This window comes from Onychostoma macrolepis, chromosome 10 (assembly GCF_012432095.1).
Source record: "Onychostoma macrolepis isolate SWU-2019 chromosome 10, ASM1243209v1, whole genome shotgun sequence".
NCBI lineage: Eukaryota > Metazoa > Chordata > Actinopteri > Cypriniformes > Cyprinidae > Onychostoma > Onychostoma macrolepis.
In genome coordinates, this window is record NC_081164.1 from 15,239,502 (window position 1) to 15,262,033 (window position 22,532).

Consider the following 22,532-nt stretch of genomic DNA (forward strand, 5'->3'; position numbering starts at 1 on the left):
CGGTTTATATCTCAGAATTGCGGTTTATATCTCAGAATTGCGAGTTTATATCTCAAATTGCGACTTTATATCTCAGAATTGCGACTTTATATCTCAGAATTGCGAGTTTATATCTCAGAATTGCGACTTTATATCTCAGAATTGCGAGTTTATATCTCAGAATTCTGAGAAAAAGTCAGAATTGCGGTTTATATCTCAGAATTGCGAGTTTATATCTCAGAATTCTGAGAAAAAGTCAGAATTGTGAGTTTATATCTCACAATTCTGAGAAAAGAAGTCAGAATTCTGAGATAAAAAGTCGCAATAACCTTTTTTATTTTTTTATTCAGTGGCGGAAACGGGCTTCCATACGTTGCTGTGGGCGCTATGGTCACGAAAACTCATAATTTGCACGCGTTTTTAAGCATTGCGGTTTGAAAACGAGTGATTTAAGCGATTGAAATGCAAACAACAGCACTATATGCGCGAGCTGTGTGTTTTCTGAGCGTGCTTTCTGCAGTTGGATCGGATCAAGGCCGGTTCATATTCACACCTTAAACGAACCGTACCAGAGTTCGTTTGGAAGCGGACCGAGACCACCTCTTCAGCTGAGTCTCGGTACGCTTGTTTGGTCCGCTTTTGGTGCGCACCCGCTGCATTCTCACCTGCCCAAACGAACTGTAGCAAGAGGGAAAACGAACTCTAGTACGATTCAACCGAACTAAATGAGGCAGGTGTGAAAGCACCCTAAAAGTACAGTATATTTCTGACTAACTTTTTGCACTTTTGATGTTATTTCTAGCAAGAAATCAGTATTATAATAATTAAATATTTGTTTAGTTATCACCAAAACTCGTTCTATTTTGTTGTAGAGCATTAAACCGTTACACTGTCTCAGAAGCTTGTCCGAAATTAGTTTCGTGAGGTACTTTCGTGCAAAAACGCTGCCTGCAAAGTCATTGCCTAAGGCAGCGAGGCAGCAAGTCAACAGCCATCTATAATGAATCATCACTTAAATAAAAACTGAGATTTTCTTAAAAATGTGTAAATTTGTGGTTTTGGATTTTATACTGACACCTGTTGGCCTGGATGAATGAAGTTTGTTTGCCATCTACTGTCGCCTCACAAAGTTGTTAATTTTTCGTTATTAGGTTTTGTTATTGTTAGTTTGTCCTTAATTTCACTACACTAACTCATCTGTATAATGAACATTTCTGGATTCAATATAAAAATAATTGTGTTCTATTTGTGACACCTTTAATTAACGTTACTCACAGCGTTGTGAAGCGTTTCCTTTCTTGCGTTCAGAAACTGCGCAACAGTATACTGGAGTGTCGAGACGCTTTTTAAATAATTCGAATGGACGCAAAACAAGAACGCGTTGTCCCCCTTCCAAGAAAAAATGAAAAGTTTTTCTATAAAAGTTCTAAGAACATTTCATATCGCATACGTTTGGTAGACCTCAAGAAAGAGGCTGCTGTTCACAATCAAACAAAAATAAATTGATTGATTTTTTTTTTTAAATCACTCATGCTTTTTTAAATACTTCAACAGCTCACAGATTAGTTAAATGAGAATTCATTTTCTTTAAATGAGTTATTTCTTGATTTGCACATTGCCGATGTGTGGCTGCAGCAGCCAATGAGCGCGGCGCGGGGCGGAGAGCAGCCTCTGAACATGGAGCTCACTGAGGAACTGATGCAGACACACAGCACGCTCAGCATCACTTACACACACTCTGTCTATGGACTGTACGATCAACAATCACCTGCCTGTTTGTCCCGATCACCTGCACCAGGGATACAGTTTGAAATTACAAGTAAGCTTTTGTTTTCACTTTTACGCGAATGTCCAGCATTTCTTATTCTTCATAATGCATGAACTTGAACATTGATCATGCATGAACTTTTTGAGTACTACTATTATTATTATTATTCTGTGAAACTATTAAATGCTCTTTTTTTTTTTTTTAGCGCTCATGTAAATCTCATCTCAGTACCCTTATAAAAGCTGAGCATTTGTGACTTTCATTGAAAACACCTTTAAAGGATAGTTCACTCAAAAAATGAAAATTCTACCCACCAAAGCTGTTCCTAAACAGTATGAGTGTCTGTCATTCTGTTGAAAAAAAAAATATATATATATATAATTTGAATAATGTGGGTAACCAAACAGCTGCTGGTCCCCATTGAATTACATAGAATGAAGAAAAATAAAATATTCAAAATGCTATTTCAATAATTCAGTGAGGACCAGAAACTCTTTAGTTACCCACATTCTTCAAAGTATCTTCTTTTGTGTTCAGTGGAAGAAGAAGAAAAGATCTGGAACAAACATTACAGTGAGTAAATTATGACATTTTTCGGTAAAGATTGATCTTAATCTGATGAGCCTTAAGTGTAAAATTGTTATATTAAACAAATATGGATACATAAAGATTTTGGGTATACAGTATCATATTGCAGAGTGATTCATCATACATCTTTAAGTTGATATTTCTAAGACTTTTGCATGACCAAAAATTCTGAACAGCAGAGGCATATGTGTATCCTGTTGAGACTTCTAGAAACTAGAATATTGGTTTATTCTGGTTATGAAAATCAGGTATTTATGGCACATACATAATCAGAATATATATTATTTATTAATAGAATGTTCTTGTGCTTACGAGTTCAGTCATTGTCTTCAATGATTGTGTAGGTGCTGGTAACTTTGTAGGCACATCAGCTGTGCAGTTTTCTCCTCATCTCAGAATCGGTGGGATTTGTAGGAATGAAAAGAAAGCACCTGCTCTCCTGTGTCTCCTTTCACCGATTTATTTTTTCTCCTCACTTCATTATCCATTATAACATTCATTGAAATAATGGAAATTGCATTTTTTTTTTAACTTAGGGGAAATCAATATGTGGTTCTGGGGCTTACGCAAGGCAAGCAATCACTTTTCCGCACATGAAAGAAGAGCATTATGCTCATCTGCTCAGGCCTTTGTTAGCCAGAGCTTGTATTGACATGATTAACTATGACAGGAGAGACTCTGATAAGATCCATCTCTTTAGAAAACCATTTCTGCTCAATTATTTCCTTCCTTTTTTCCTATCTGGTCTTTTTATTAGAGTTATTTCAGTTATTTCAATTTGTAAGAGATCTTTCATGTTGGATTTCTAAACTGTCTTTGGAGTTACAAGTGACATCTGATGCAAATCATAAGTATTGAGCAAGTCAATCACAATTCTAATTAAAGTCTCATATACAGTACAGTGTCTGATCAATCATGGTGTAATTCCCAATTGGTTTCTCAAGCTGCTGTAATCCTGCAAATCTAAATTAAAGGTTACATACATTTGCAGGGCCAGTTGCAATTCTGATCTCCATTTGCCCTATTGATTATCATTTAGAAGGGCTTTTGGAGTAGCAGTTGTTTCAGATCAACCCATAATTCAGTTATTTACTTTTGAGGAGGCTGTACATAAATCTTTACTACAAAAGTTCAGTGCATAAGTGAGAATGCATTTGTTTGCTTTTGAGAGAGGATAGATGGCTTTTTTGGAAGTAATGATTTTGGATTATTGGGTGTAAGAATGCTGTAGGGTGTTATTTAGTTTTAGGGGGCATCAGAGGGTCACAGACATTCAGAAACATCATTTCTGCCTGCAAACAACTTGTCTGGAATAGTTATTGGATATATAGACGGTTTGAACGTACCCCTAGGGTGAGAAGAATGGGTTTGAAAACAACCTTAACTTTATTTATATAAAACTCTTTTATCATTATTCAAATTTCAGTTGGCAATGCCCTTGAATCACAAATGAGCCCTATAAGCAGTTGTTTCCTCAGATCTGGTCCTCCGAAGTAGAATCTAGAGCACCATAATATCTCCCATGATAATCTCAAAGTGGTTGCGAATGACTAAAGCTTCATCAAAGCATGTGAAAACAGATTATATATATATATATATATTTGAAAGAAAACATGCTGATTTTAAAGTAGCCCATTTTGTATACCATTTAACAGTCTCTTTGTGTGTTCATTCATTATTGTAGGTTACTTTCTGATTTGATTATGCTTACTGAATTAATGAGTTCATCCCAAAAATGGAAAATTTGATAACTTGCTCGCCCTCCAAACCCAAATGACTTTCTTTCATATGAACACAAAAGAAAAAGTCCAATGGGGTCAATGGGGTCCAGCATTATACTGTTTTTGATCCCATTGACTGTAATTTTATGTACAAAACCTGTGGCAACATTCTTCTAAATCTTTTGTGTGTGTGTGTGTGTGTGTGTGTGTGCGTTTCACAGAAGAAAGAAGTCATACAAGTTTGCAATGAAATGGATATGATGTATGAATGTGAATTTAAAAATGAAAATTCGCTGAAAATGTACTCACCTTTAGGCCATCCAAGTTGTTTCATCATTGGAACAGATTTGGAGAAATTCAACATTACATCACTTGCTCGCCAATGGATCCTCTGCAGTGAATGGGTGCCGTCAGAATGAGAGTCCAAATAGCTGATAAAAATAATCCAAAAGTAGTCCAAATGACACCAGTCCATCAATTAACGTCGATAAGCTGTGTGTTTGTAAAAAACAAATCCATCATTAAGATGTTTTTAACTTCAAACCATTGATTCCGGCTAAAATATGAGTCCTCTATTCATAAGAGAAATATGCACATATTATGTAAAGTTAAAATGCCCTAATAATGGATTTGCAAACGTGCAGCTTTTCACTTCACAAGATGTAAACTGATTGAGACTGGAGATGTGTGGATTACTTGTGGATTATTGTGATGTTTTTATCAGCTGTTTGGACTCTCATTCTGACGGCACCCATTCACCGCAGAGGATCCATTGGTGAGACAGTGATGTAATGCTATACATGCTACATTTCTCTAAATCTGTGTTGATGAAAAAAACAATTTATCTACATTTTGGATGGCATGAAATTAAGTAAAATTTCAGCATATATTCATTTTTGGATTAACTATTCCTTTAAGATCCCTGACGGGTGCCAGGAGCTTTCCAAATGAGTGTATGGACCAAATGGATGACCTCAGCTCGTTCTGTCAAAAGAAATCTCTCATTACGACCTACAATCTTTTCTCAGTGTCTAGATTAATAAAGGTCAGTATAAGGTTAACGTCAGATGGTCCCAGGTCAGCATTAAAAAGTATGCACTGCTTTCTCCTCCAGGCACAACAGCAAGTTGGTGCCTCTTTTGACACGGAGCGGTGCCAGATTTATCTCCCTTGTCTGTCTCATTATACCCCCTCCTCTCCAACATCCCTCTCCTTTTGCCAAATCCAAATGTCACAGATTTCATCAGTTTGCGCAAAGAATGTCACTGTATGATAAACTCAAAATGTCACATCGATGAAATCTTACATGATTGATGTTGGCAAGGTTATGACTTTACAAATACACCGACAATGGTTTGATTAGCCAATCAAGCTGTGTTTGGATTATTTTCTCACTGTTATACTGTTTAGAAGTTTGTAATAATGAGTGTATGATATTTGAGACGGTCTCGCTAGACCTCAGAACTCTTCTAGTTTGAGGCATTGCTAATGAATGTGTGACCAATCATGTTATGTGCTTAAAAATGAGTAATTGTCATAATATTCCTCTTTAGATGAAATCTACAGAAGTGGATCCGGGGTTATTCACTGACAGCTACTGCAAAGTGTGCAGCGCTCAGCTTATCTCTGAGTCACAGAGAGTCGCCCACTATGAGGTGAGTAACTCTCGCACACACACACACACACGTTCACATAAAGCATAAACATTTACTGATACCAGTTAATTTGATCCGCTGTCAATAATGTTCTACGGTCTGCTGCGCACTTTCTTAAATGAGGGCAGATAAGTAGGTTAATTAGGTTTTTGCTGCTAATATTCATATCCAATTAAAAAAGGGGGATGAATTTCACCCACCATCAATCGCGGTATGTAAATAATTTTTTTTCTGATGATATCAGGATAGATATGCGAGTAGGTATATCTATCCTGAGGAAGAGAAGAATTGTTCTATGAAGTCATTATTTTTGTTTTCTTTTTGCACAAAAAGTATTCTCGTAGCTTCATAAAACTGAGGTTGAACCACTCATGTCACATGGACTATTTTAATGATGTCCTTAATATCTTTCTGGGCCTTGAACATGTCAGTTATGTTGCTGTCTATATACAGGATCAGAAAGCTCTCGGATTTCATGAAAAATATCTTAATTTGTGTTTTGATGAACGAAGGTCTTACAGGTTTAGAACGACTTGAGGGTAAGTAATTAATGACAGAATTTAGATTTTTGGGTGAACTATCCCTTTAAATGTTTGGGGTTGTTGTGAAACATTACAAATAAAAATAAGTGTTTTCTAAATATTTTCAAATGCAATTGATTCCTGTGATACAGGAAATTTTTGGTAATATTACAATTGTCTTTACTATCAGTTTACTCTCAGAATACAAATATTAATTTCTTTCAAAAAATCTTAATGACCTCAATGTCTTCAACAGTAGTATGTACTCTCTGAGCAATAAGTATTGTGGTCATTATATATTTGCTTGCTTATAGCTATAGCACATTTATATTTGTTCTAAAACAACATTGCCTTGGGAGCCCAAATAAACCCACTTGAACCATCACAGATGCCAGTCACATGACTAATTTCAATTAATACACTAACGGAGCATGAGGGGGTACACAAATTACCCTCTTTATGTAAGCGTTTTAGAACATTTAAAAAAAAGTAATTGCTTTTGTTTGTTTGCATCAGTTAACGGTTCACCAATGCATAAACCCCAGTGGGATACACCATTATCTAGATGCATATGGATCACTAGCAGCGCATTGTCAGCTTTCTGTCTTTTAAAACTCCCAATTTTTTGCAGCAGCTCGCTATAGGAGCCACATTATTCTTGGCAATTTCAGAGCTGTTTGTGAAGGCAGGATCCAAGTCAAATAATTGCATAGCATTGGATATTTGTGTTTGTGATTTGTCAGGCCAAGTTTAAAATCTCAGCAAGTCTACAGTTCTCAGAAACAGCCAGCTGTTCTTCATTCGCTCCTTTCAGCCTACACTATTTTGCCAAACAATCTGAGGAATTAGATGTGCTGGTCTTCATATTGCACACCAATCATCCAGGCCACAAGACCAGCTGGGGCTCATGTTATCAGATATGATATGGCTGTTTGTCCAAAAGTGTGACTTTTTGGCTTGAGTAGCCCAGTGGTTTTTGCATGCTTGGTATTTGTCTTTGCGGTTCTATCTGATGCATCCTCTGAGACAGTGGTTGATGACAGCTTCTTGCATCATTGCGTCATTACCTCAGCCATGAATGGAGATGTCTTAATTATTGCCTCTTAAATTTGTCTGTCGCTGTCATTCTCCTGAGGGAACGGAGCCATGTGGTCGACACTTGCGCTGGCTGAGAACCTGTTAGCTTGTTAACCCAATCTAGAGTCTAGTCTCGTCTGCAATATCACGTCTCTCATGTTTAAATGATGAGGCTTTCAACATGAGAAGTTCAGATTTTATCTGACCTTGATGCTTGGCATGATCATGCAGGATAGCCGTTGATAAATGGATTGGCTGCGTTCTTGACAGTGTTTCCAAATCAAAGATCATATTTAGAGATTGTTAGTGTTATAGGTCAATCTCAGGTTAAATATATTTCTCCAAACAAAGAGTTTGGGATTATTACTTATCCTCAGCATGATTAACAGTGGTAACAACAGTGACGCTCATTTTTTAGGCGGTTCTGGAAGTTTTTTCCCCCCCCATTTATTTGCTCTAGGCATTTCAATAGAGAGTTTGAAGCCTCGAACCAAACCAACCAGCTTTAAGATGAATCTTTTAAACATCTGAATCAAAGAAATACTGCAAAGAAAACAACAAGGTACCAAACCATGTATATAACATCTTGAGGAAATGAACTACTCATTGCAATAAGTATTCCAAATGACGTTATTCAGTCAGGAATTATTTGAAAACTATTTTTCTCAGTCATTAATTATGAGTATAAAATGGCATATGTTTGAAATTTATTGCAGAGTACTCATACCACTACACACTGTAAAAAAAAAAAAAAAAAAGTTTAAGGAGAGAGAAAGTGTTATAAATAAAAATGTTTATATTAAATTATATGTATACTATAAAGTAACAGTGAAATATTTAGGAAATTATATTACTATTTTGACTATGTATAATGTGAAAAAAAAATGTAACGGTAAAAAAGGAACAGTAAAATGTATCAATTATTTATGGAAAAAATATATTAAAGAAAATGATATTTACTTTTTGTAAAATACTATTAAAAAGTTTTTTAGGGAAAAGTATGAATAAATGATAGGGGATTGGTTTAAAAAATAGGTTAAGATTTTAGCTCAAATAAGGTTGATATATAAGATAATATACAGTATTACTGGGAATTTAATGGAAAAAACAATTAGGTACTGTAAAGTGTACAGTCACCAAAATGTAAAATCTGTAACATCACTGTTTTTTTCTTTCTTTCTTTTTTTAATCTTAAATGGACAGTTCTACACTATGTCATTTTAGGATGTAAGGAGACTCAATTATTTGAGGTTTTTGTAAGTGCACACGCACAGTCACTGCAGGGATTTTTTCCATCTGATTCCTTGGTAACAACGACCTTTCTGATTGGCGGATCTTTCTTCATGCTTATAGTAGTGCAGTTTTTCAGTTAAACACTTTCTACAAAAGCCGTGACAACCTCAGAGCTCATGTTAGGTCTGTATTGAAAGGTTGACATTGTTATTGCTAAAAATAATGAAAATGAATGAGAGCTACACTTACAGAACCCTACAGTTGTGCTCTATTATGCATCGTAAAACATTCTGCGGTTTCCCTGTTACAACACAGTGACACATCTGCTTTTGGTTTTCTTTCTTTTTCCTCACAGAATTCAGAAAACAAAGCCCTGAGGTGCAAGCTTGTTATTGTCAGCTGGTTGGTGCTATAATGAGGACGGTAGAAGTTTGCTGGAGAGAGAGCAATGAGGCTGTGTGGTCATGCATTTAATGAGACCGATCCGTGTGCCACCACCCCGCTGAGGAGAGTCGAGCTTACAAGAACGAACAAAGCCAAAGCCAGCCCTAGACGCTTCGCTTATTACACCGAACAGACAGTTAGGAGGATCAATGGCCAACATTTATCAGAACCGCCTAACTGGGATGTTGTGGCGTCACTGGGTAAATGCATTCAGAAAACTCAGTTTGATCTATTGATGGTCAGATATCTTAAAGTAGAGGCTTGATATTGTGTCAGTGGGTTGAAATGATCAGATCAACAAGAGAGGAAACGCCTCATGGCTGACTGAACACGACTTGATGTTATCAAGAGTGTCCCGGGTCAATTAGCACTTCGCTGCTCTATTTCCACGCTCCTCACCGAGGTGAAAATCTACTCTAGTGAATGAGAACACAGGTGCAAGTGGAATATCAACGGTTCAGACGACGGGCCTGACACAAGGTCTGCTTGACTAAATACATACAGCTTTAGTAATAGCGTTTGCAAAATTATTGGAACAGTTACTCTCAGCTGTAAAAGGAGCAGTGCCGCGTAAATATTCATCATTTACTCCCCCACGTCGTCCCAAACCTGACATTCACACTGCTGTTTTCTGTACAATGAAAATGAATAAAAAAGTATGCAATGACTTCAAGAAATGAAATACTTATGACACAATACTTACTTAAAATAAGAGAAATTATAGTAAAATTGAAAAATGTTACTCAAACATATACAGTTATAAACTAAAATGAAAAGAAAATGTTTAGCATAATATTCATGCTGCTGTTTCCATACAGTGGAAATGATTATGAGTCAAAAAAGTCAACAAAGTAATTCATACTACAGGTTTGGAGGGAAAATTACTTTCTTTCTTTCTGTCAAAGTTAAAATTAATTACATTTACAATTACAATTTTGAAAATAATAATAATAAATATAGCTGCAAGCAGCGATTACCGGGGTTCAAGCATTTAAGCACATAAGAAAAAAGATTGTGTTTACATGGCTGTAACCACCTAAATCAATGATTAAAAATAGCATTTTGGGCCAATGCAGGTAATTTACCAAAGAAATATGATGATTTTAAACATTTATGACTGTTATAGCACCACCTATGGTCCAATCTCCATGAAACTTTGCATGCTTGTTATTCATACGTTAACAACATCTCACTGAGTGAGATGGGAAAGAAAAGAAAGAAAAAAACATTTTCAAGTGCTGATCGTTGAAATGACATCGTTCTCTCTCTCTCTCTCTGTCACATACACACACAGACAGAAATGAAATATTTAATAACACTGATACACAGTAAGCATGCTAACACACACACACAAACAAACAAACACACACACAGACACAGGTTGTTGTAGATATAAAATAGTGATTCTCAACTCCATTACTGGAGACCTTCTGCTGTGCGCTGCCTTGCTTATTGACCGCACCTGATTCAGATCACCGGCTCTTTAGAAGAGAGCTCCATGAAGGTTTAAGCACTTTAATGCTAAACTCTGAAGGAAAGTGGCCTGGAAGGGCCGAGTTTGCCCACCCCTGGACTAGGCCAACGTGAAATGCAGGGCTGACAATAGAACGCATTCACAATGGAGAATTCATTAAAACTGTCTCTCTCTCTGTCACATACACACACACACACAGAGAGAGAAATGAAAGGTTTAAAAATACTTAATAAACAGTATGCATACAAACAACCACACAGACATACACAGAAATGAAAGGTTTAATAATACTTAATACACAGCAAGCATGCTAACACACACTAACTTTGTTGCCGATATAAAATAGTGATTCTTAACTCCATTATTAGATACTTTCTGCTCTGTGCTGCCTTATTGACCACACCTGATTCAGATCATCGGCTCATTAGAAGAGAGCTCTATGAACTGAGTGGAGTGTGTGAGATAAGAAAGACATATACAGGTGCATCTCAATAAATTAGAATGTCGTGGAAAAGTTAATTTATTTCAGTAATTCAACTCAAATTGTGAAACTCGTGTATTAAAGAAATTCACTGCACACAGACTGAAGTAGTTTAAGTCTTTGGTTCTTTTAATTGTGATGATTTTGCCTCACATTTAACAAAAACCCACCAATTAAATCTCAACAAATTAGAATACTTCATAAGACCAATAAAAAAAAAAAAACATTTTTAGTGAATTGTTGGCCTTCTGGAAAGTATATTCATTTACTGTACGTGTACTCAATACTTGGTAGGGGCTCCTTTTGCTTTAATTACTGCCTCAATTCGGCGTGGCATGGAGGGGATCAGTTTGTGGCACTGCTGAGGTGGTATGGAAGCCCAGGTTTCTTTGATAGCGGCCTTCAGCTCATCTGCATTGTTGGGTCTGGTGTCTCTCATCTTCCTCTTGACAATACCCCACAAACAGCACAAACACCACGTGATTACAGAGCCAAAAAATGTCGTTAGCGTCAACTAGTGGCCGATTTCTTTCAAAATTCTTACAGACCTTTAGGGCCATGAGTCGAACATGCCTACCGAGTTTTGTTCCACACAATGGCGGCCATGTTTTTTGAGATACGCGAATGTCCTCATAGACAACTCGTGCCCCTTTGGACCAAGACGCTGCATACCAGTTTTCAAGTTGATCGGACCAACGGTTGCCGAGTTAGAGCTGTTTTTTCAGTCTTATAGCGCCACCAAGTGGCAGAACTTCACAAACAATTTTTTTATTTGACCAAAGATTGAGCTCATACACATGAGTACCGAGTTTGGTGAAGATATTTCATTCCGTTCCAGAGTTATGCTTCAAATAACATTTGGCTAACGTTAGCATAGACGCTTTTTGGCATACTGTTTCTGCGTGAAAATGGAAATTTCTACTTTTTTTTGATAATTATTGATATTCAGTGTCCAGAGAATATTTCTGCAGTGGTTTGGTTCCGATCGGGTGAAAAACCTAGTACTAGTTCGTAGGGATGTAACGATTCACTCAACTCACGATTCGATTCGATTTGCGATTTTGATTTCACGATTCGATTCGATTCACGATTCATGATTTTTTTTAAGAAAATGAGATTTAAGACAAATTATAAATTAAATATGTTCTTTTATTATTGCTTGGACAAAATGCTGCACGTTTCTTTGTGAAATTGAAATATAACACTATAATAATATACTAATATAGCCAGTGGTGGAAATGGCCAGTATTCACTGGGGGGACTCTAGCTTGGAGGGGGGGTGGGTTAATAATAATAAATTTTAGATGACCTTTCCGATGTATTTAATTATAAAACACTTTATAATCTATAATAACATTTATTAACGTATTTAATATTTTCTCTAAACTTTCTTGTATATTTAGACAAGCACCTGCAATTCTGGCCAAATTAAAGATACGTTGTGTGTGAATTTGCACATATTACGTTGCAAAAACGTTTGCAGTTAGTTTTTAATATTTAATTCTTGAGGACTCTATGTTTACATTTCTTTTCAGGAGCACTAGTGCTCCTACTTAAAAATAAATAAATAAAAAATAGGAACAGACCTCCTGATCAATGACAGGAGGGTCATTCCTGGGATTCGGTAACATTTCAACTTGGAATATACATGTTTTTCAACTTCTAAATACCCCACATCATTAGGCACATATCAAACCTCCAAAAAATATTCATCATATTTTAATATATCATATTCAAGATATCATATTTTCCCACCTCAGGCATTAAAGACCTTTTATCAATTTGAGGGTTTTTTTCAGCTTTTTTTTTTTTTTCTCAACCCCGTAACGGACAAAATGGGATTGGTTTAAAAGGGATTTTACACAGAAATCGTTATAAAACAAACATCTACCTGCTCTTGTGTCCCTGATAAAAATGTAATGTTAACAAATGTAACATTTATCATCATTTTCACATTTTTATAGGACTGAAGCTAAAAATACACAAATTGTTTGTCTACAGTCTCTTTATTTTTGTAAAAAATATTTTTAATTTAAAATTTGAACTAAAACCACAATTTTATTGTTTTAGCCCTTAACATGTCAGATGGTAATCAGCAATAAATACGTTTGTTCTTAATTGTCTTCCCTATATTTTTCTGATGGGGTTGAAGACTGTAACACATTTGAAGGGATGCATTGCCTTAAATTTAAATTTTTAGTTTTCTTTCTCTCTCATATTGTCCCCTTGTTTCTGGGTCTACATATCTGCATGGCCAACATTGTCTTTCTGCTGAAAATGTGGGCACGATTTCTGATGTATGATGCTTATGTCAAAATTATGTCAAAAATTGTCAAAAATTCTATTTAAAACAAAAATATGAGTTGTCGTGATTTTGGAGTATATATATTTACTGAAACCATAACTATTTTATATTTTTTCATTAAAATTATTAATAAATGAAGCAAATAACTCAACCCTGTCACAAGTTTACAACCCTGTAACAATGAGAAATTTGTATATTTGTGATGGGGTTGAGTGTGACGGGGTTGTGGCCACTGCTGCTCATGTAGCATAGGAGAGTAGACCATATATGGCAGCAATAAAATAAACACATTGTATATACTTACCTATGAAAATAAAATGTTGTAAAAGTAATAATTTTCCATCTTAATTTTATATGACGGGGTTGAGTTGTTAAGCTTGACAGTACCCTTCCTGACCATAACATGCCTCAAAAATATGAATAAAAAGTATGATACCACTAACCATTTTCTGCACCACTATTAAAGAGACCCAAATGAAGTCACATATGAGTGGAGACTAAATTATTATGGGCGAAGAATGGTTAGTGTGACGGGGTTGAGTTCAGACTGAGAGACATAACTTTACAGTCTGTTTTTTTAATAAAATATTTTGCATTTTTTTAGAAAAATATATTTTATAAGAAAGGAACACAAGTAAATGCTTACATTGTTGCCAAAAATCACAGACACTATGCACATTTTGTTAATAATTTTCTAAGGGACATTACAAAATGCTTGGTTCAAGATAGATACTGTATAATACATTATTTTATGCTAAAAATATAAAAATGCAATAATTATTTTTATTAATTATAATGGGCATCCCAAAGTTTTGTGAAAAGCTTCTAACAATTTTGGTTAACCACCACTTTAGAAACTCTGGGGGACTGAAATATTACCGAATCCCAGGAATGACCCATAAATTAACCTTCCTATTGTTATTTGACTCCTTGAAGTTTTTTTTTATTTACTTATTTTTATTTTTTTAAACCTTTGTAATGCCATTTTTCTACCTTTATTAAATGTATGTCATCTTTTGTGCAAAAAAATGTAGATGTATAAACTTTTATCAAAAAAATTTAACTAGACAATAAATTAAAATAATAAGATATAACAATAACAATCAGGAAGAATAAGTTTCCAGTCAAATGAAATCAGTATCAACAATTCATCTTTGCATGGCACAGAAGAGCACAAATGTGGCATTAAGGAATATTTACAGAATTTAAGAAATTTTTGACAAGACTCAGAGGTGGCATTAATGCATCTCATAATAACAATGTTATGAGATTAATGTTTTAAATATATACATTTCAATAAATTAAATGACTCAATTTATACTTTAAAAATGAAACAGAAACTGCCAGTAGGTGGCATCAAATCACTGTCTTTGTCACTGAATCATTCATTCAATCGATTTGTTCAAACGGCTGATTCATTCAGTTAAAGAAGCAAGTGACTCTCTTTATGAATGGGTTATTGAATCATTGACTCACTAGATTTGTTCAAAAGCAAAGATTCATTCATAAACGAAACAGCGCTGTGTCAAAGACTTGCGCAGAGGCTCAGCTGTGGCTTTGTTTTTTAACTATATTTTTGTTGACGAAATAGAGCAAAATTGACAGTGTTCCTAAAATGTAAGTCACTTAATATTAACTTTTGTATAAAATCAAAAATTTATAAACTGTTGTATAAATTCAATTTCACATTTGCAAACTCTCTATAATCATTAAAAAACTGTTACCCTCCGTACATCGCTATCTCACAAACTTCTATTTTAATGAATGAAGCTCTCTACACTGCACACTGAATATATTATTTACATCGTCTCTACACTTTGTTCGTTACAATGAATGACAACAACTGCAGTCTGCCTTCACTGTCTGTGAGCAGGACGCGCAGCGATAGAGAAGCATTTCTATTGGCTGCAGTCTGCAAAAGGCAAAAGATGGCATTGCGCAGCAAACCATGAACACAGCGCTCCGTTTATATGCAGAACTGGGGTCGCTTGCGTAGTATTTTGAATGGATAAAATATAGAAATCACTTTAATTTCCAAATAAACCTAACCAGTTTGAAATGAAACGCCGTCCCCCCTCGAAATTCACTCCCCGGACTCCGTCCCCCCGCGTCCCCCCCCCATTTCCAGCCCTGAATATAGCACTTGCATATTATTGCTCTTTTGTTGGTTTTTATTGCTTCTATTGTCCTCATTTGTAAGTCTCTTTGGATAAAAGCGTCTGCTAAATAACAAAATGTAAATATAATGTAAATGTAAATAACAACTAAACTGAAATTTTAAAACAAGCCCCAAATCAAATAAATAAGTAACATAAATAAAAGAAATCTCTTCATAAAAACTAAATAAGGCTTTGTCTGTGCTCTTTCCATTTAAAATGAGAGGCAACCACTGCATTTTAATCAAGATCCAAACAAAGATGCTGCATACATGCAGCAGGAGCAGTTTTTAACCTAAATTAGACTGTATAATTTCGAAATTTGAAGCAAAAACAGAATGGTATGACTTCAGTTTTGTGAAATTATACATAGAAACAGCAGACGAGCTGAATGAGACGCAGATTCACTCTCTGCCAGCAGGTGGCGCTTTAAGCGTTTCCTTGGTTTCCACTGTAAACAAAGCAGCGCTGCACTTATGAACTTTAATATGCATTATACAGAGGCAAGATGAGAAGAAAAATAGCATCTAAACTTTTCTAAAGACAGTAAGTTCCCCTCAGACATGCATTCATATAAACTACCCTAATTGAGTCGCGATTTGTTTCGCATCTCAACCGATTTGAATCGTCACATATTTGAATCGATTTTCAACCGGCTCGCGTTTAATCGTTAACGTTACATCCCTACTAGTTCGCAATAGTAGGTTTCGGTTGTAGGTCAATTTTGCGGAAAAATGGTGCGTCGTAGAGCAAAAAAGTTGCTTATACACTTGATGTTAGGAGAACAAAACTGATTTGGTTATTATTGCTTACTGTTTAGGGCTGTCAATAGAATAAAAAGTCAGGCATCATGAGGTTAATTAAAAGATTTTATTCTATTGACAGCCCTAAACAGTAAGAAATACTAAAAAAAAAAAAATCAGTTTTATTCTAACATTACTGAAATTGTGGGTAGAAGATATACTGTCAAGATAATGCAAAGTAAGTTTTCTCAGATAATATTTTACTTTATTTTGAGATTGAGTACTGCGGCAACGTAAAATACAATTATTTATTTTTTTCTTTATGCATGAAAGTGCACCTGTCATATTTATTTTATATAGTGGAATATTGTTGAATAAACATTTAAATTGAATTCTCTTCCTCACACAAGCTTTCACATTAACTTGTGAAAAGCTCATATAGTCAGGGGTGCACATAAGTTTTTCAGCCTGGCTCTCATATGAGAACCTGGAGATTTGGTTTGGTCCTCACACGGGCTATGGCATGTAGTGTGACCCATAAAATATAACTCTAAAAAAATTTATTAATAAAAGTGATAATATTATTGCACTTTATTTAGTTTTTTTTTTTAAATAAAATAACTAACTAAAAATAATGAACTAAATAATCAAGTGTGATAATACTATTTTATTTTAAAATAAAAAGGGAGTATTACATACAAATGCAATTATTTTATAGTAAACTAAAATAAAATGCTAATATTTTTATTATTATCATCATTTTAACTTTAATTTTCATCATTTTCAAACGTAAAATCAGCGAGCTTTTATTTTGGCGGGTTGCCGGCAAGTAAATATTATGCGCTTCCGGGTTTAGCGCTGCTGATGGAAGAGCGTCAGTGAATGAAATGCCACAGTTTTGCTTTGAAAACGGCAGCGGTAGCCTAGATTGTGCTTTCAGTTTGGATAGAAATCTTATACAGTACAGTTTGTCGATCTAAAATTGTAATTGTGCATTAACAGCTGTCAACCATGTCGATACGCAAATGCGCTGTCAGAACTTATTTACACAGCGCATTTTTTATTTTGGTCGCGCATGCGGACCTGCGGACCAGTTATGTGCACCCCTGCATATAGTGTATGAGTCAACCAAATCACTTTTATGATCATTTATGAAAAGAGAACATTCTGCAGAATCTCCAGATAAAAGAAAGTGAGTTTGGGATGAGCAGAGTTGTCATTATTTTGTAAACTATTCCTTAGATGTCTGATGATTCATCTTTCTGCGTTTTAGATTCCCAAAATCTTTTGTCTTACAGGCTACAAATCTACAAATCTGCTACAAATCATTTTAGTTTAAGGTAGCTTAAAGGGAGAAATAACTCCACATCATTTTTATGCAGATTTACTGTTTTGGGGCAGATATCTCTCTGGTTGGTTGATAATGGATTGAATGACCCCCTGTGAGGATTACTCTTCTGGTACCTTTTCACTGTTCATATGGCTGACCATTCGTCTGCTGCACAACAATCAATATGGACCTTTATCCACCCACCAGAGCGATCACTCGCAGCCTAGAGTGGGGCATATCAGGCTCTGAGAAATGAAATCAGTGGCACATAATCTTATTCCTGTAGCTCTGATGAGAATTGTTTGGGTCCTGACATCGCTAGTTTGATAATCAATAGCGAGTTGTTTTTCTGTCAACACTTGAATATAACTGACTGCTTGTGAAAGCACCTCTCATATACTGTCCCATCTCTCATTTTCTTGCAGAGTCGAAAGCATGCAAACAAAGTTCGTCTGTATTACATGTTACACCCAGTGGATGGTGGCTGTCCTGCAAAGAAGCTTCGAACAGACAATGTAAGTGAAGAAGCACACCTGGGCATTTAATGTACATGCATTCGCTACTAGCACTGATTCCAAGCCACTTTCCTTCTTAACAATTGAAGCTGGCAGTTTCATTACTCCGTCGAGCAACCCAGATGTAGCTACCACAGGAAAACCATTTTATGTCCACAACATATTGATTGACATGGATGACCTGCTCGTCTGAGCTTATTACTTCTGCCCAGTCCCACATCTCTCACATTTCAGGCTATCATTGGGATGTAGTGATGGAAGTGGATCTTTTAGGAGTACAAAAAATGACCCAGTACCTTTTGTTACATCTTTCACGTGACAAGCTCTCAGTTCATGTCACACATGGCTTGTGAATGTCTGTGGTTTGGACTGCTGAAAGTGTAGAGGTCATATAAAATGGGTTTGAATGCATATATTTGTAATATTCTTGCAAACTATGCCTACAGTTTTGTTCTTAGGCAACCTTTTCCAACCAAAGCAACCTGCATAAAAACATAATAAAATCTCGTTCAGTATTTTACTAATATGTTGAAAGGAACATTTGGACTGGCTTTTTGCTCTGTTCCAGGTTGCAGTTTATTCCGGCCACTTTGACAGGAAGAAGCTGCGTGATTGACTTGAATTCATGTTTTATATAACATAAAATATAATAATATAAACAATCATTTAATAAGATATTGTCACGGTACTGTGCAGTGCACACACAAGGAGAGGAGACGAAGGTTCAAAGGGGACAATAGATTTAATATAACTCGCAACGAGGAGGTACACACACAGGGTAACATCAACAATAACCGACAAACTAGAACTAAATGGACAGCAACTAATATAGGGCAGATAACGAGGGGCAAACAGGTGAACACAATGAAGGTGATTAACTGATAATAGACAAAGACAGAAACTAGGTCACACCGAGCACATGGGGAATGAAACCACAACAAAACAGTCCAGGAGCGTGACATTACTCCCCCCTCCCGGAAGGTGCGTCCTCGCACCGTGGAACAACAGAGGGGGGGGAAACGGGTGGGAACAGAGGGGGGGGGGAACGGGTGGGAACAGAGGGGGGGGGAAACGGGTGGGAACAAAGGCGGAGGCTCGGGAGGAGGACGGACCACCAGGAGGGGGCCGGCTGACAGAGACCAGGGAGGTGACGAAGGAGGGAGGAGCCAGGGAGGAGACAGGAGGGACCCGGAGCAGGAGGAGCCTGGTAGGACCCAGGCCACAGCCATGTTGATGGCCCACGGTGGAGCCGACGGAGGGAGGAGCCATGGAGGAGGAATGGCCGCTGACTCCAAGGGGCCGACCGACAGCGGCAGAGCAGGTGGAGGAGGAGCCCGGGCCGGAGCTGGAGAGCAGATGAGCCCGGGCGAAGCCGAGGATCCGGAGGGCCAAGGTGGAGCCGAGTGCTCCGGTGACTGAGGCGGAGACGGAGCTCCAGAGATCCGCGGCGGAGCCGGAGTGACTGAGGACCAAGGTGGAGCTGGCGGGAGGAAGGAGCCCAACTGAGCCGGTGGGACGGAGCGACGAGGTGTAGCCGGAGGAGCGGAGTCCTGAGGCGATGGCGGGTCGACGCCCGACCAAGGCGGAGCCGGAGGGACGAGGGAGCCCGGTGGAGCGACGGGCGTCGGTGGAGATGAGGGAGCTAGGAGCTGAGGTGGAGCCGCTGGGTCGGAGGGCCGAGGTGGAGTCCAGGATTCAGAGGCTGGAAGCGGAGACGAGGGATCCCCCAGCCATGACGCCGATGGAGACAGGCAGACCCGCGGCGATCCCACCGCACAGATGGTGGGCTGAGGGTGAGCAGAGGGACTGCCAGGATGCAGCGGTGGCAGGGCTGAAGTGGTAGGGATGATAGGAGGAGGCAGGAGAGGGAGGGTGGGTGGGAAATCCGGGTAGGTAGACAATTCAGGGTAGTCAGAGACTTCAGATGAAGGTGGAAGCAGAGAGGGCATGTCTGCATGAGTTTCCCAGTCTATTAAGTCCCCAGAGTCTTGCGACTGCTCACCCTCAGCGGTGGTGCAGTGGGCGGGGCTTCCTTCAGCACCCTCACGCTCCACTGTAACTTCCACTCTCGTGTGCGATGTAGCCGGCTCTCGCACCTGATCGGACGGTCCATGAGGCTCTGGCTCCTGGGCGAACTCCAGCTCAGTCGCTCCTTCTTGCGACGGCTCGTGGATTGCTATGGGCTCTGGCTCTCCGTCCGCGGTGGGCTCGGGCTGACGCTCTGCGGCTCGGGGTGATGATGGGCTGGGCTCTGGGTCAGGAGTGGGACTGGTGTCATCGTCCTCGTAGTCCACGGTCAGTGGGGATCCACAAGACACCAGCACCCACTCCACAAAGGTGGCAAAATCTCCCCGAGGACCATCTCCGGACAACCGCGCTCTGCACTCGTCGTTCAGGCTCGTCCGGTAGAACGTGCAGAGGCAGTAGTCCGGGTAGTGGGTGTAGTTGGAGATTTCCACGAATAGTCTCGTATGGTCCTCGAGGGAAAGGCTCCTCTGCTCCAGCATGAGGAGGAGGCAGGCAGGGTCATTCATGACAGAACGGAAAAATAAAAACTGATGAAAAACGGGAAAAAAACGAGGGGAAACACGCAGCTATGCCTTACTTTTGTTGCGGTCGGTTATTCTGTCACGGTACTGTGCAGTGCACACACAAGGAGAGGAGACGAAGGTTCAAAGGGGACAATAGATTTAATATAACTCGCAACGAGGAGGTACACACACAGGGTAACATCAACAATAACCGACAAACTAGAACTAAATGGACAGCAACTAATATAGGGCAGATAACGAGGGGCAAACAGGTGAACACAATGAAGGTGATTAACTGATAATAGACAAAGACAGAAACTAGGTCACACCGAGCACATGGGGAATGAAACCACAACAAAACAGTCCAGGAGCGTGACAGATATAACATGATAAAAAATAATATACTAAAATCAATTAAATTAAATGTAAACAATATTTACATCAATAATAAATCAATTAAAAGTAAATATTATTTTGGTCATATTATAATAATAGTTTAAATTAAATTATAATAGAACTGAATAGAATAGAATAATGCAAGTATTTACATTTTTAATTCATAGATATAGATTTATTTTTATATATTATTTTTTACATTGTATCACACACTGTTAAAATTTTGAATAGAATAGAATAGAATAGAATATTTGCATCATATTATTATAATGATATTCAGGGATGCCGCTATGGTTTCTGGGCCCCCTGAACTGCAGTCAATATTCTGCAGCCCATTTCTACCGAGAGGGTCCCTACCTACCCCAATCCCCCCACCCCTCCCCAAGGCGCCCCTGATGATATTGTACAGTACAATTTATAATATAATACAATCATGCAAATATTTAAAATTTAAATGATATATTTGATATGTATTATTTTATATCATATATTGTTACATTTTTATAATATTTTTAGATATAGTATATAAAAATGAATCAGTTGAATTAAATTTAAATAATATTTTCATCATACAATATTGTTTAAATGTAATTTATAATATGTTACCCTGGACCACAAAACTAGTCATAAGTCACACAGGTATTTGTGTAGCAATAGTCAAAAATACATTGTATGTGTAAAAATTATCAATTTTTCTTTTATGCCAAAAATCATTAGGATATTAAGTAAAGAACATGTTCCATGAAGATATTTTGTAAATATTTCTACCGTAAATATATCAAAGCTTAATTTTCAATTAGTAATATGCTTTGCTAAGGACTTCATTTGGACAACTTCTTTTTCTCAATATTTAGATTTTTTTGCACCCTAGATTTTTGCATTCTAGATTTTTAAATAGTTGTATCTCAGCCAAATATTGTGCTATCCTATCAAACCATACATCAGTGGAAAGCTTATTCATTCAGCTTTTAGATTTCTGACTGGTTTTGTGGTCCAGGGTCACATATAATTAATATAATAATGCAAATTTTTGTTTTTTATACATTATTTTGTAATTATTTATCAATTTATGATTTAAGTCATGATGGGAATGATTGGAGGACCACCATTATTCAAAGCACTTTTATGGTCTGGTCATATAGTTGAGGGTTATATGCCAGAAACACAGACATGATTGCCAGTTCACAAAATGCTAGACCTGATCCATGTAATAATTCAAGCTTTTGAGGGAATGTCAGAACTGTTCCATCGGGAACAAGGGGTGTTGGGGGTGCAGATGGCAATACAGACTGCTGTTTTTTTTTATTGAGTTAAATATAGTCATTGCTTGCACCTGTGTTTTATGCTAGTTTTTCCCCTCTTTCATTAACTTTGCTCAGCTTCACACATCAGCTATGTGTGGTTGTCTCAAGCCCAACTGCAGACCTCTTGAAAGCCTTTTCCTCTGATATAAACTCAGTTTTCTAATCTTGATAACACTAAATCAGCATTAGATAACACTTGACTATTTTAATTCACATAACAGTGAACTAACCTGCACAGAAACACATATAAAGCATCTAAAAACATTTGAGTCTCTGCTCCTCGTGTATTTCTACGGTTTTTCTCACAATGT

General features: G+C 37.4%; 1 protein-coding gene across 7 annotated transcripts in view; it reads left to right on the forward strand.

The window, feature by feature from the left end:
* Positions 1 to 1,654: 1,654 nt before the first annotated feature.
* Positions 1,655 to 22,532, forward strand: part of LOC131548460 (zinc finger matrin-type protein 4-like) — a 35,200-nt gene continuing 14,322 nt past the window's right edge. Inside the window, exons 1-6 of one of the 7 annotated variants that reach the window (XM_058789737.1) lie at positions 1,712 to 1,798; positions 2,285 to 2,320; positions 4,975 to 5,101; positions 5,610 to 5,711; positions 8,898 to 9,186; positions 17,901 to 17,990. In XM_058789737.1, coding sequence (XP_058645720.1) covers positions 9,136 to 9,186; positions 17,901 to 17,990 — 141 coding nt within the window. In that variant the 5' untranslated portion in view covers positions 1,712 to 1,798; positions 2,285 to 2,320; positions 4,975 to 5,101; positions 5,610 to 5,711; positions 8,898 to 9,135. Of the gene's footprint in view, positions 1,799 to 2,284; positions 2,321 to 4,277; positions 4,319 to 4,974; positions 5,102 to 5,609; positions 5,712 to 8,897; positions 9,187 to 17,900; positions 17,991 to 22,532 lie in introns of those variants that run through there. The other 6 variants (XM_058789736.1, XM_058789733.1, XM_058789732.1 and 3 more) reach the window with 6 other exon arrangements.